The sequence below is a fragment of the Pantherophis guttatus genome, chromosome 4 (assembly GCF_059756535.1).
Source record: "Pantherophis guttatus breed Tessera chromosome 4, ASM5975653v1, whole genome shotgun sequence".
NCBI classification, from domain to species: Eukaryota; Metazoa; Chordata; class Lepidosauria; order Squamata; family Colubridae; genus Pantherophis; species Pantherophis guttatus.
Window position 1 is genome coordinate 26,714,823 of NC_142066.1, and position 14,873 is coordinate 26,729,695.

The following is a 14,873-nucleotide window of genomic DNA, read 5'->3' on the forward strand; positions in this document are numbered from 1 at the left end:
GGGGCCGGCTCTAAAGTACCTGAGGGCAGGACAAGAAGTAATAGGTGGAAACTTATCAAAAAGGATCCAATCTGGAACTAAGGAGAAATTTCCTGTCAGTGAAAAGGATCAATGGAATGGCTTATCTACAGAAGTTGTGGGTTCTCCATCACTGGAGGTTTTCAAGAAGAAATTGTCTGGAATGGTATAGGATCTCCTATTCGAGTAGCGGGTTGGACTAGAAGACCTTTAAGATCCCTTCCAACTCTTATTCTGTATTCTGTTTGCTGATTAATTCATTTCCTGTATAATGAACAAATCTATCTCTGGAATGGCTGCCTTGCTATAGTTTATTTTAAATAGACTCAGTTGCTAAGTTTAATGCAACAGGCTGCCTAACCTGGGAAATGGAACTTTCATGGTCTTCTCAGTAGCAGCCATTTTCTTAGTGCACGATTCCACAATAGTCCATTTCCCTATTACATAGTTGCAACATAACATCAATAAACGTGATCAGAAGGAACTAGATGGGGATCTCCTAACCATTGGATAGTATGGGAATAGCATACTGGCAGGAATTCTGGGAATTGAAGTCCACACATCTTAACGGTCCCAACTTTGAAAAAGTTGGCATACAGGAAAATGGCTGCCACTTTGTCAGTGTTTCCATGCATGCTATGTCTCTACATGGGTCTTGCTGGAACTATTTAGACCTTGCTGATTCAGATTCTATTTAAGAGTCTCAATATTTAGAGAGGAAGAAGAGTGTGGCAATTCTTAACCAGTTTCATTTAGGTCTGAAAGATAGTGTAGTCCTCAACTTAGGCCTGCAATTGGAACCAGAATTTCCATTGTTAAGCAAAGTGGTTACTAAGTGAGTTGTACCTACAATCTTTTTTTCCCAATGAATCACTGCAATTGGTAAGCAAATCTGGCTTCCCAAATTAAGAATCTTCTATCTATTCATCCATCCATCCATCCATCCATCCATCCATCTATCTATCTATGGAAATCAAATAACCCTGGGACACTCAAACCATTGTAAATCCATGCCAGTTGTCAACTGCCCAAATTTTGATGATCTGACTATAGGGATTCTGCAAGTCATAGGTGCAAGGACTGGGTCATAAGTCACTTTTTTCAATGCTGTTGTAACCTTGGTCACTAAACGAATGATTGTAAGTTAAGGGCTACCTGAATCCATCAAGAGTTCAGGTGGGGTGAGAGATTGGCGTTTCTTAAGACAAAAGTTCCCGCCCACAGTATGCCAGTCTCGGTCTATTCATTCTCATGATTAACATCACTTTCCTTCCTTTCTATTCCTCATTCAAAGAGTACTGGTGATCCAGCGTGGGGAATGTATTCTGAGTACGCACAATCACAGGAAGAGATAACTGAAGCTATCAAGGATTAAATCTGGAACTTTCTGCACAAACAGCTTATCTCCCTTGAGCTGTACTCTAAATCTTTCTATATATCATATATAAATATTTAAAAAATAATAATAATAATACACCCACCATAAAACTGGCAATAATGCTGCAAGAAGCTACTGGTTCACTTTATTTATTTATTTATATATAGACCTTTTTGTCACTGAAGTCAAAAGACATCAGAACTTTTATATCGACAGCCCTTTTCTATGTACAATGTATACAGAGACCTTAGATCAAAGTTTCCCAACCGTGGCGAATTCAAGATGTGTGGCCTTCAAATCCCAAAATTCTGGGAATTGAAGTCCATACATCTTCAAGTGGCCAAGGCTAAGAAGCAGAACCTTAGATAACTTCTTATATACACACATTTTACCATTTGAAAGGAAGACCAGCTTGTGTGAAAAACTCTGGAGCAAATTCTTCCTTGGAGTCTCTTGAAGTTCTACTTGTGGACACCACCAATGGTTTCTATCCAAATATTACAAAGATCTGACCCTATTTCGTCTCTGAACTCTGATAAAATGAAGCAAATACTATAAGAGGAAGGGAGATTGAGATATCGGAAAATTTATGTTTCCTTCTTATAGGTAGAGAGGTGGGTCACTTCTAGTCATGGCTTTCAGTCCCAAACCCTTCTGTTAATACCCCTGCTTGAATAACTAAAAATATCTAGGGGGTGGGAATGAAAATTTTAGCTTTGTGCATTTATATGTCATTGTCCTTCACTAGACAAATTTACAGGCACTAATAATTATGGTGCAGGAAGTGCTAGCACAGCGTACAAATGAAAAGTTAAAATAATCCATCTGAGTTTCCTTCCTCACAGTATTATCATATCCCCCTGTATTATCATATCCCCGTCCCCATGTAAAATGCCAATATATGAGACATTTTTCATGGCAGATATCCAAGCTGTTATATATCCGTTAAAAAGTAAGATCTATAAGAAAGACAACTTTGCTTCCAAAAAACATGCTATCCTTTCAGTTTCTTTATTGTAAATGTGGGAAGTGACTATTTTCTATCTACATAAATGAAATAGATTTGAATTGCTTGCTTAGATGGCCTATACCAATGTTTCTCAATCTCAGCGAAAATGTGGATTTCAGCTCCCATATAAAACTTAAGATACTGTTTTGTGAAAAGCTGAGTTAGCAATTGTATTGAAAAGTCAATACAATCAAGATGGGTATGAAGTTGGATGAACTATATTCTTTGTTCTGGACAGAGAAATAGAGTTATGAAATGTTGCTAAACCATTTCTTTTATAAGCATAGACCACTTGTTGGTTATAGAGTTGACTATGCTTATGTGATGTTTATACAAAAACACATCTGGGCCTCTTCCATTTAGGCTGACATCCAGAATTTGTCCCTAATAGAGTTCTTTTAAGACAGCTTTTTTTAAACATGGTTCTCCCTCTCAGTATACTGGAATGACAACTGATCAAGGCCATACTGACTATAAAAGTTGGGAGTTGCCATTTCAACATATATAAAGGGAATCCGATTCATTCTTTCTCCATTTTTATTACATCTTCCTATAATTATTATGGATGTATTGTCCAAACACATGCTTTAATAATTAATTTAAACCATTTTGATATGCTGACCAGTTTGGACACCCTACCTCCTATCTGATATCCTCTACTATACTTGTGTTTCTCAACCTTGGTAAGCTTAAAATGTGTGGACTTCAACTCCCAGAATTCCCTAGCCAGCCATACTGGATGGAATTCTGGGAATTGAAGTCAACATATCTTAAATCTGACAAGGTTGAGAAACACCTTGATACACTTAGATCTCACTTGATATTCGCTCAACTCTGGATATACCATCCAATTTTATACTTTTGTATTAGAAAGGCTTCACTTAGGAATCCTCCTTGTTATAAAATACTACAAATCACATAATCAAAACTACAGGATTGCTTGCTCACGCCAAATTGTGACTCTACTACTTGTTTACTGTGCAGCTTTAAACATTTTTGAAGTCGCACTTCCCGCCTGACTATGAAAGTATTAACTTTCGAGATGTTTTCTTTTTCTTTCTTTTTTTAAGGTGCAGTGTGTTAAGAAAGCTTCCCTGGTACGTACTATGGAATCTTAACAAGGGGTATGAAGAAGGCTTGACAGGCGTATTTGTTCTTCAATCCCTTTCCAATTACATCTCTACCCTGTTTAAGTGTAACCTGAGCCAATGTTCAAAAATTCCTATCTTCCCCACAAGAGCGGAATACTGTGGCCAAGTTGCAACCTGCTTACTGAATGTATGTATGAAATAACATTCCCTTGTAGAGTTGGCATCTTATAACTATTGTTGATAGTTGTGCTATCCTCAGCTTCTTGGCTACTGCTCTTTAGAGTTTATGTGCATTCCTCAAAATCCTGACTCTTTGGATGAATCATTGTTTTAATTCACATCACCTTAGGGCTTAATTCTTCAGAAAGGAAAGTGTACTGTGCTTATTCAAATTAAAGCAAACCCAAGGAAGGATTTCTAAAACTCTTGAAGCAGAAGGGGGAAGAAAAGGGAAAGATATTTCTCCTTACTATGCAAAGATTAATTTATAAAGACCTTGGAGTCTCTGCGTTAAATAGTAATCTTTACTGCCTGTACGTTTGTGTTTAACCATTTCTCATCTCAGACTGTAAGCAAGATACAGGTTCTTAGGAATGTTTGACAGGATGATAACAAACAGCATTGTCTATCACACTGAAAAGTTCAAGCAACTCATGTCTTTTCCATGATCTCATATTGCAAGGTCTTAGAAAAAGACTACCATTAACAGAATTTCTTATTAAAATCCACCACACTGAACAATCCTGTTAAACATCCTAACATGGTGGAACTTTTTCATTCTAAGTCAAGGTGGCCCACAGCCCATTTCAATGATAGTCTTTATCTCAAATTCCACAAGGGGACCAGCCCACGGGTCTCCTTTTCATAGACATCTGGGACCAACCCAATGGGTGAAGGCACCATCTTGACGGTGTTCTTGCCAAACAGCTTGCGTTCATATTCAATAAGCTGTCTCCAGAAACCTACGTTGGGCCTTACAACCGGTCGCCTGCTCTTCACCCACTCATGAGCATCCAAGAGGCTCAACCGATGATATTTCATTAGGTAAGCAATACAGAGGGAGGCAGACCGACTGACACCTGCCACACAGTGGACTAGAGTTCTTCCGTTCTTCTTCCCTGTCTGGTGTATCCTATCGGCCACGGAGTCAAAGTACAAAGACAGTGGAGCATGGGGGAGGTCCGGAACAGGCACCTTCACATAGTCAATATCTGGCCAGTTGGCGTTGGGGATTTCCATCGTAGCGTTTACCACACAGGTCACTGCCCGGGAGTACACCATGTGTCTATTCGACGCAGCATTGCCAGAGCAGAGATAGAGACAAGGAGAGATTTGAGCAATGCCTCCTAAGACTGACAATGTGTTCCCGGCAGCAGGAGTTGGCTTCGCCACCGAAGTGGGTGGAGAACGGCGAAAGAACCCATGGTTCCGGAAATTCATGGTGGATGGTTCAGCATACATAACAGCTAAGGGGTGGGTTGGAGGGTGAGAGAAAGAGCGAGAGAGAAAAGAAGCAAAGTCTTAAGAATTGGTACACTTTTAACAATCAAAGGTTAATATTCTGATTTCTCATGTCTTAAACTTGACCTGCCCCCCAAATGCAAAGCTTTAACTCTCTTTTTTATTCTAACGAATTGTTTTGCTGTTACTTTTTCGTAAGAGAGGAGCATGGGACCTGCAGAGATACGGGATGAGGTAAGGGAGAGAGTTAGAAACAGATTTTGGAGCCAACAAAACCAATAGATGAATCAGCTGCAGTCAGCAAACGATATGTTGAAGCAGGACAAAACTGGCAGTGGAACAGAAGGAACGAAGGGAGAAAGAACAGGGAGGAATAAGTACACGAAGGCCTGAAATAAAGGTGGTCAACCCACAAACATCAGCAAGTTCTACTTCTCCACAAAGCTAAATAGTTCCCCATATCATACCTCAATCATTCCTCTGGAGCTCTCCGGAAGCTGCTGACATCCAGAAGGGACCCCTGTTTCTTAGGCTAGACAGGGAGGGGAGGGGGAGGAAGAAACTAGAAACTATGATGCTGCAGGAATAATGCGCAGGAGGGGGGGGATAATGGAGATGATGGGAAAATGGAGGAATGGGGGAGGGAGCAGACAGCCTCTTAAAGGGGCAGTGGACTCTCTACTATCCCTAGGATTCGCCCCAGCCTGGACTGTTAATGCGCATTTCCCAGCCACCTCTCTCACCCCTCCCTCTTTCACCACCACAGCTATGGGCTCAAAAATCAGGGTGGGGAAAATTCTGATGCTAAATTGTGACTCATATTCCCTCAAGATTGGTGCAAAGGGAGTTTTGGCACCAAAGGTTCTCCTCACCTTTTATCAGGAGAAGAAAAGTCCAGTTTGCATTCACTGTTCCCCATAGGTTTTGCTTCTCTGCCCCAGTTGTTGACTGAAGATCTAAATTAAAAATAAAAACAAAAACCCCTTCCTTTCCTAAAAGGAAGATCAGGTTTTCTACTGCTATCTGGTGTGCTCGTGGAATATAGATGATGTCTCAGAATGTCCCAAGGTCTTTCAGGATAGGATTGCAGGTTTAAGAATATGATGCTATTTACGAGTTCTTTATATAAGAGTAGGATATAGTGCGGCAAGCCAATTTGTCCTCCCATTTACCTTGAAACTTGTAACTTGTGCCATAACCTCACAGCCCAAATTCTGAAAAAAATAGTTTCCCCTTTTCAATTCAGGTATGCTTGCATTTTGGGTAGAATAAGGGTGAACTAATAAATATGCTGCTTCTAAAATGTCCACTTCCAATTTTATTTACGTTGTTTTCCCTATCTAGTTTTGCCTCCTAGTTTCATCTGCAGAGATTCTTTGGGTATTCTGATTTCAGCTGCCAGCTACTTTATTCCTTCATTTTCCATTTCCCTCAAAACCTCCTGGTTTCAAACTTTCTTCTCCAAAGATACATCTAGGATGCTGAATTATCTAGTTTTCAAACTTTAAAAGATGCAGACCATACTTACTTGTATTTACATACTTGATTTTAACCCCTGAATTATACATGATTTCTCCAACATATAGTTATCCCTGCAATGCTGGGCAAACAATAAACATTATTAAGATATAAAACAAAATAAATGTAAGCTCGCCCAGTGTCAACTGCCCATCTCGTTCAGCTCTGTGCTCTAGTTTGAGAACACAACCTCACCTCAACAGAATCTTGCCAAAATCCATCTTCTTTGTTTATCACAACTTTTTGAGCAGTCATTCCAACTCCATTTTGACTTTTGCCCAGTCACAAGTCCCCTTCCATTCCTCTCAAAGGGCACCATCTTTGTATCCGGCTTCAGTTCTGAGCTCTCTTTAATAGCCCTTAAATAATTCTTCATCTCCAATTCTCCTTCCTTCAGAAGTCATCTAGTCAAGATTTAGCTGAGTTGTGTTCTAACAGCAACTGAGCAATTCTCTGCTCACATTTTGTACAGTACGTGGCCACAAGTCTTGTAAAGCCATGGTAGTTATTATAGTTGGTCACAATTTTAAAACAAGTCGATCTGCTCCCCACCTCAGCTAATCACAACATGTTTATTAAATTTATATGATGTACCCATTTATATAAATATATATAAATATGATGGCATGCACCCTTCTTCTTAGTCTCTCTCAGCATTTGGGGGCAGCTCACTCATTCACACACACCCCAATTACTTCATTGGATGTTCTTCAGTCTCAAAGGCCATCCCACTCCCAAATATTCAATTCCTTGTATCCCCTTCTCCTCCCCAAGGCTCCACCTTAGAAATAATTATTCCTGAATTTACAAAAACAGCAACTCCAGTTAATCCTCAACGCCCAGTTTTGCAGGAGAAAGATGGAAAACATTACCAATCAGTGCTGTTTTTCAACGGAGACTTTCAGGACAGTTCCCCCAACTCTTCCAAGCCAAGAAATCTGCTCTCTTCCTTGGGGAAGAAGGCTGAGGATTTCTCAGTTTCCAGATGGATTTGTCTTTTCTTCCTTCTCTCCTCTTTCCAAATAGCCCACTCTGTATAAGTAGCGTCTGTACTATTTATATTAATCAATATAATAAATCTCTTTTCTTCTGTCCTCCCCGTCCAGCTCCTCTCCTTCCAGCAGGATTTCTCCAGCCTTCCTCTTTTCTGGGTGGGGAACTGGAGTTTCCTTCCCTGGTTCCCCCCCACCCAAGCCTTGCCTATATACCGCCCCTGCTGCCCCCCTCCTCGGCTGGACCACTCGAGCGTTGGAGGCAACAAAAGGTTGCCATGGCGACGGGATGCGGAGGAGGCTGCTGTCGTCAGCGCCCGTGACACAAGCCAGAGCTCGCGGAGGAGGAGGAGGAGGAGGCGGAGATGACCGTGCAGGCGGGACTGAAAAAAGCCCACGGATTTCCCCCTCCCTCCTCGGCTTCCGGCCTAGATTCTCCGCCTACCCCGCTGCAAAAAAGGGAGCGTGAGCTGCAGGCATGATTGCTGCAAAAAAAAAAAAAAAAAAGAACGAACCAACGAACGAACGAAAGAAAATAGCCCAAACGTAGGAGGAAAAAAAAATACCCTGGGTTTTAATCAGGAAATATCCGAAAGATTACAGGAACGGGAGGGGGGGGCGGGAAACCTCCCATCCAGCCATCTGCAATTGATTTTCTGTTTTGTACGACATAGGGTAGTCTAGTCTGCATGGGGGCTTTCCCCAGACCGCAGCCCTGCTGCAGCTCTCCTGCGCAAGCATCTGCTGGCAGGATGGACAACGCTGAATTGATCCTTAGGTTTGCAACGCCAACCACGTTTTAGGCCAGCACGTTGTGCGAATCCCCCAAAGTAAGGGAACCACATCCGTAGGTACGTCCCGCTCACCCCCGACAGGAAGCAGGTTGTCGTCTGTAGTTTCTGTGTGATCTCCTTTGCTTCCCTGCACTGGCAGTAATCACCCGTCCACCCCTCCCTTCGTAATCCCACATATCTCACACCAAAAAAGTGTAAGTTAACAGTTATGACTCATCCTAAATAAAGGCACAGGATTGCAGCCCTTGGAGCAGTGTTTTTCAGCCTTGGCAACTTGAAAATGTATGGACTTCAACTCCCAGAATCTTTGACAGGGGAATTCTGGGAGTTGAAATCTACAAATCTACAAGTGAAAAACACTGCCTGCAGGATGGTGAACCAATCTTAACACCTAACACTATCCAAAAGGCCCTTCCCAACTCATTGCTTTCTGGCAGAGTTTGATTTCAGCTCCCATAATTCCCAGCTGGTATGCAATGGGAGTGAAAAGATAGCAAGTCTAGAACGGACTCAAAATGGAAGCCGGTTCTGGATAAATGTGGGTATTATTTCTAAATAATAACTAATCATTGGAAGGGAAATCACAGGGTTGTAAACTACAGTGAGAAGTAAGCTTGCTAGGGAATTCTAGGAGTTGAAGTCCACATAGCCTTAAGCTGCCAAAATTGAAAAACACTGCAGTATGTACTATACTATACTATAAATAAGGTACGACCTAGAGCAGGCTCTGGAATTCTGGGAGTTTGCCCCAGAATTCCAGAGTTTGCCCCTTAAATTGCCACATCCGAGAAACATATTTATCTACAGGAATCGTAAGAACTACCCATTTTTAAAAAGATACTAAACAGTATATACAGAATTTAAATCAACAAAGGCTGAGGAAGGGAATTCAGTAGTTCTAAGCCCTAAAGTTTATCTTATCATAAACCATAAATTCTTCTTTCCTTTTTTTTGCAAGAAAAAGATGACAGTTTAATGGAACCTCTATGATTAGAGGCAGTTTACCAGATAACTTACTGTTCCATTTGTACCTTGCTGGTAGGCTTGGAGGAGGCAAATATCGTGCTGTCTTTACAGGAAACAGGAAGCTAGACCTCAGATAGTTTGCCAACTAGTTCTTGTGTGGATTTCTTGTTTACGTTCTGCTAGGTTTCTGTCTCTAAGCTCCACCTTCTCTGAGCAAACTTTGTAATTACTGTGTAAATACCCTTAAACTCCAAAATCAACTGCAGTTGAGTTATTCTGATTGCAACTCCATCAATAAATAGAAATATTGTATATTAGAACTGCAGCCAGAATAGCTTGCCTGCCTTTTTTGTTTTCCTTTCAAAAATCTTAAAATTTTCCTGGTGAGTTTTCATTAGTACAAAGTCATATATCATGTTAGTAATTAAGATGGGTTTTTCTTTTGTTTATTACAACTGAGCACTGCACTTCTTTCCTCCGACTTTATTACATGGAGAAAATTTTACCGTATTTTACAGATCATAGGTCCCCTCCCCTAAAAATATTAGAGATTGCTACTGTATTTATTTGGATAAACTGCCTCCTTGCAAATAATATGTAAAACGCTGGCATGAGAAAGCTTCAAAATGTTGCTGGAGTAGAACTGAGTAAATTGATTCTCTGTAGGGGTAAAGAATTACCATAATTATTTAACGCAATGAGTGATCTAGAGTACCAGTACTGTATTTCAGAGAATAAAATGAAAGTATTAAAATGAAGACTCACAAGGATAAGATCAGTAGTGGGATTCAAATCTCAGCGCTACTGGTTCGCTATTGGTAGTGCACGGGTGCGTGCGCTCGCTTTGCGAGCACACAGCGCTTCTGCACATTTGCAGAGCATTTTTGATGACATCAGGGCCAGGGGTGGGTTCTAAAATTTTTTACTACCAGTTCTGTGGGCATGGCTTATTTTGTGGGTGTGGCTTGATGGTCATGTGACAATTATTTAGGATTTAGCAGGTACTGGTCTACCAGGCTTTTAACTGCTTGCAGAGCTGTACCAATCTACCCATTTATTTTTTGCAAGCACTGGTCTACCCATTTATTTTTGCAGGAACTGGTCTACTCATTTGTTTGCTTTTAACACTGATCAGCTGTAGGACGGCCCTTTGAAGCCCCACAGTAAGAGTTTAAACAGTTTTCTTCCCTCTAGCCATCAGCTGGGACTCAGGAGGCAGCAATAGATTGGGGGTGGGGCCAAATAAAAGGTAAGAATAATGCAGGGGGTGGGGGGGCAGGGCAGCAAAACCGGTTTGGTGACATCATATTGTCACCGCTACGGGCTCAGGAGAACTGGGCCGAACTGGGAGGAACACATCACTGGTCAGGGCGGGTGGGCAGGATCTCCCGCCGCTACCACTATCGGTTTGCCCAAACCCGGGTGAACCAGGAGCAACTCACCAGTGGTGAGTTTCAAAATTTTTTACTACTGGTTCTGTGGGTGTGGCTTGGTGGGCGTAGCATAGCTTGGTGGGTGTGGCTTGGTGAGCATTACAGGGGAAGGTTACTGTAAAATCTCCATTCCCACCTCAATCCAGGGGAAGATTACTGCAAAATCCCCATTTCCTCCCAATCAGTTGGGACTTTGGAAGCAGAGAATAAATGAGGGCGGGGCCAGTCAGAATTTTTACTACCGGTTCTCCGAACTACTCAACATTTCCACTACCAGTTCTCCAGAACTGGTCAGAACCTGCTGAAATTCACCTCTACAACGCACCACTTTATAGGATAATTACAAAGTGGGAGGGGGAGACTGGCTTGCTAAATTGATGGTGGAATAGAATATATTTGGATAGTGTGATTTTTGGTTTAGTCCAGGGGTGTTAACTCGCAGGCTGCGGGCAGGATGCATCACGCGCTGGCCACGTCCATGCCTGGTTTAGCAAAGGGGGGAAAGTCACGATACGTCATGTGATGCCACCATGATGCTGCGAATTTGACACCCCTGGTTTAATCAATAAACCAATAATGCATAGATATACAAAATTCCATCCAAACAAACCACATAATGGTTTACTGCCATGTATGAATACAGCTAGATAACCTTGTTTTATAGTGTGATGTTTCAGAGTTGCATCCTCAGGGATGAAGAAAAGGGGGGAATCTCCCTTAAAAAGTAGCATGAAGTTAGTTGTTGGAAACTTATTTAACAACATCTTATCTGATGAAAAAGTGGGATGCGGTGGCTCAGTGGCTAAGACGCTGAGCTTGTCGATCAGAAAGGTTGACAGCATTCTGTGTGCCTTTGGCGTTTAGTCATGCCGGCCACATGACCGTGGAGACATCTTCGGACAACGCTGGCTCTTTGGCTTTGAAACGGAGATGAGCACCGCCCCCTAGAGTCAGGAACGACTGACACATATGTGTGAGGGGAACCTATACCTTTACCTTATGTCTGATGAAAAGACCTAGAGGGCTCAAAATGAGTACCATTAAGGTTTTTCCCTTAATATGGTGTTCGAAGAAATATCCAAGTCTAGTTCCAAGCCGGGAATAAAATGGAGGCTGATTGGAAAGAAAGATTCTGTTTATTGAACAGAACCAACACACACACAGCCTGTAATTCTGGGACAGCTGACAAAATGGAATTGACAGTAGGGTGGTTTTTATACCTTTTTTATTTCTATGGGGTCAGGTAGGGGTAATGGCTGCCTATATAGGCAACAGGGGAATTGCAAATCCTAGGTCCGTGATGGCGAACCTATGGCATGCGTGCCACAGGTGGCACGGGGAACCATTTCTGTGGGCACGCAAGTGTTGCCCTAGCTCAGCTCCAGCGCGCATGGGTGTGCCGGCCAGCTGATTTTCGGGCCTTCTGGGCCCACCGGAAGTTGGAAAACAGCCATTTCCAGTCTCCGGGAGGTTGGGGGAGGCCATTTTCGCCTTCCCCAGGTTCCAAGAAAGCCTCTGGAGCCTGGGGAGGGCAAAAAAACAGGCCTACCGGGCCCACTGGTAACCTTTTTGCCATTGTGTGCCAAAAGCGGGGGGAGCGTGGGTGGGTGGGGGTGGGGCACATTGAATTATGGGTATGGGCATGTGTGCGCGCGACCTCCCCCCCACGCTCCCCACGCTTTTGGCACACAACGGCAAAAAGGTTAGCCATCACTGTCCTAGGTGTTTGCCTAAGCTAACCTTGTCAACCTTTGGCTTGTTGCTTATCTGAAGTTTCCGTCTGACCCAGTCTTTCTGAATAGATTACCAAATCTGCATTTCTAAAAGCTGGCCTCCTCAGTTTCTGTTTAGGACAGGGAGACTGGGGCTGGTTTCTGCCTCCCTTAAGACTTTTTTCTCCATTTCTCCTTTAGAGGAAATATTCTTTCTCTTTTAATATTCCTCAAAATATTTCATTCTCTAGGAGAATAGGTGGGTGCTAATTCTACAATGGTTCTGGAGATTTTTCTTATGACTTAGAACAGTGTTTCTCAACTCTGGCAACTTGAAGATGTGTGGATTTCAATGCCCAGAATTCCCCAGTCATCATGTTAGCTGGGGAATTCTGGGCGTTGAAGTCCACGCATCTTCAAGTTGCCAGGGTTGAGAAACACTGACCTAGAAGAAACATGCACTTTAAAAAATTGTATAAATGAGGTAATTTATGCTAAAAGCATGATTTTTTTCACTACCACAAGAGAAACTGGATTTGTTGCTAAGATGCATAATTTTGCACATCTGTTAAGATACAACACAGTATACTGACCAGTTTCACACATTATGCTAAGTCATGTTTGTTACGTAGATTCAAGGATCAAGCCCAATAACTCATAGAAGTCATTCCTTTTCTAATAAATATATTTATTGTTTCTATTAAACATCTTAACAGGTATCATGACAGGAGAGAGCACAAGATGAAGGAGCAGGATGGGGCTTATATATACTAAGGAGGCGGAGTCAAGGTAAGGAGGAGTTATGAGGGAGTGGTTATTGGAAAAGGGAATTAATATTTATATCCTTTTGATATATACATCAATCAATCACAGGGTTAGTCATTTACATGTGACAAAACCCCCTCTAAAGGACTAACCAGTACGTATGAAAAGTGATTAAAGTATCTCATCTTATATACGAATACACAATTTGGACATTAGATAGTTATGTTGTTTACACTGAAGTGGTTTAGTTAAAATATCTGCAATTTGTTCCTCTGTATCACAATATAAGGCTTTGATAAATCCAATATTTGAAAGTTGTCTAACATGTTTATTTTTTATGTCAATATGCCTTGACCTTTGACCTATTGCTTCTGCTGTCGAGATCTCAATAGTGGCCTTATTGTAATTCCCTTTATGTCTACTTTGTCTTTTGTCATGTATATCTTCCCTTCTTTAATGGTGATTTCTATGCCTAAATCCCTGGTCAGCTTCAATGCTGCAAGTATGTTATGGGGTATTTTGGGGACAAGAAGTACCCCCTCTATTTCATCTATCCCATGTATATGTATGTTACCTTTCCCAGTTACCAAAACATTATCTTGATTGGCTACTTTAATCATAAAGTTTTCTTTTGTAAAAGATGTGAGTAATCTCCTGTCATAAGTAGTGTGATTAGTGGCTCCTGAATCTATAAGCCAATGATTCTCCTTTTTTATTGGATTGATGTAGAATTTCTGATTCCCTAGTCTGTAAAGAGTTTCTGACTGATTTTCTTTGAAATTATCTCTGTATTTTCTCATATCCCTTGGGATGGGAGAGTCATTACGTCTGTATCTGTAATTTGAGTCTCTTTCATGGGGTCTATGTCTATTTTCTTGTCTGTCTCTATTTTGGTAATGATCTCTTCCTCTAATGTTTTTTGGACAATCACTTTTGTAATGACTCTTGGAGCCACATATGTAGCATTCATGCATGTCCCTATCTTTGCTATGGAATTCTACTCTTTTAATAATTCTACTATCTCTGTGGTGTAGTGATCTATCTTTTCTTAAATTATCTTCGGCAATTAATTTGTTCGTTAGTGTCTGTATTGATAGATGCCCCATTGTAATACTGTCTGGTTGATCTATGAAATTATCCCAACTAGGGTCTAGTGAATTTATAATAATGCTCTTCATGCTTTCTTCTGTTATAATTTCCCCTCTCTGTAATAATTCTGCCCTGGTAGCCTTTAAATTCAATATGTGTTCGCTCATTGAAGTCCCTGCTCTAAGTCTAGCAGAATGGAAATTTCTAGAGATTCGAGTTGTTGTTGCCACACTTTTGCTGTAGAATAGGTCAAACATACATTGTATTAGTTCTGGTACAGTTAAATAATGGTTAAGACTAGGGTAAATACTGGGGGAAATACTAGCTATTAGTAGGTAAAATGCTTTGTGATGTAGGCAGTCCAATTCAAGTGTCCAAGGTTTTTTTGGAGGGTCAGTAATCATGAAAAGTAAGTTTTCTCTCAGAAAAGTGACTTGGAGTTGTTGATTCCATTCTTGTAAATTGGTTCCATCTAATTTTAAAATAGGGAAGTTGATGGGTAAAGTCCCTGAGTTGTGTGAGGTGTTACTTACTGAGAGTGGTTGTCCATGGTTCTGAATCATAGGAAAGCAGCAGTATGGTAATGGAATATTTGCAGGCAATTTAAAAAGACAGGCTTGAACTTTTTTTTCTTCTCTTTCCTTTAG

General features: G+C 41.3%; 1 protein-coding gene across 5 annotated transcripts; it reads right to left on the reverse strand.

Moving 5' to 3' along the window:
- Nucleotides 1–4,002: 4,002 nt before the first annotated feature.
- On the reverse strand, nt 4,003–9,355 carry LOC117666774 (dual specificity protein phosphatase 14-like). Of its 5 annotated transcripts, XM_060692821.2 has the most exons (3): nt 5,830–5,964; nt 5,425–5,489; nt 4,003–4,962 (listed from the first exon to the last, which is right to left on the reverse strand). In XM_060692821.2, exon 3 carries the CDS (start codon nt 4,955–4,957, stop codon nt 4,316–4,318), a length of 642 nt encoding a protein of 213 aa, XP_060548804.1. In that variant the 5' UTR covers nt 4,958–4,962; nt 5,425–5,489; nt 5,830–5,964; the 3' UTR covers nt 4,003–4,315. The 5 variants fall into 5 exon arrangements, with proteins under 5 accessions (XP_060548804.1, XP_034275599.1, XP_034275597.1 ...); XM_034419708.3 differs by lacking the exons at nt 5,425–5,489; nt 5,830–5,964 and adding an exon at nt 9,279–9,355; XM_034419706.3 differs by lacking the exons at nt 5,425–5,489; nt 5,830–5,964 and adding an exon at nt 7,348–7,480.
- Between the last annotated feature and the right edge of the window lie 5,518 nt (nt 9,356–14,873).

What these genes read in the sequence shown, in the direction of transcription:
- LOC117666774 (XM_034419708.3), bottom strand. Translation starts at nt 4,957, where the DNA reads ATGTATGCTGAACCATCCACCATGAATTTCCGGAACCATGGGTTCTTT.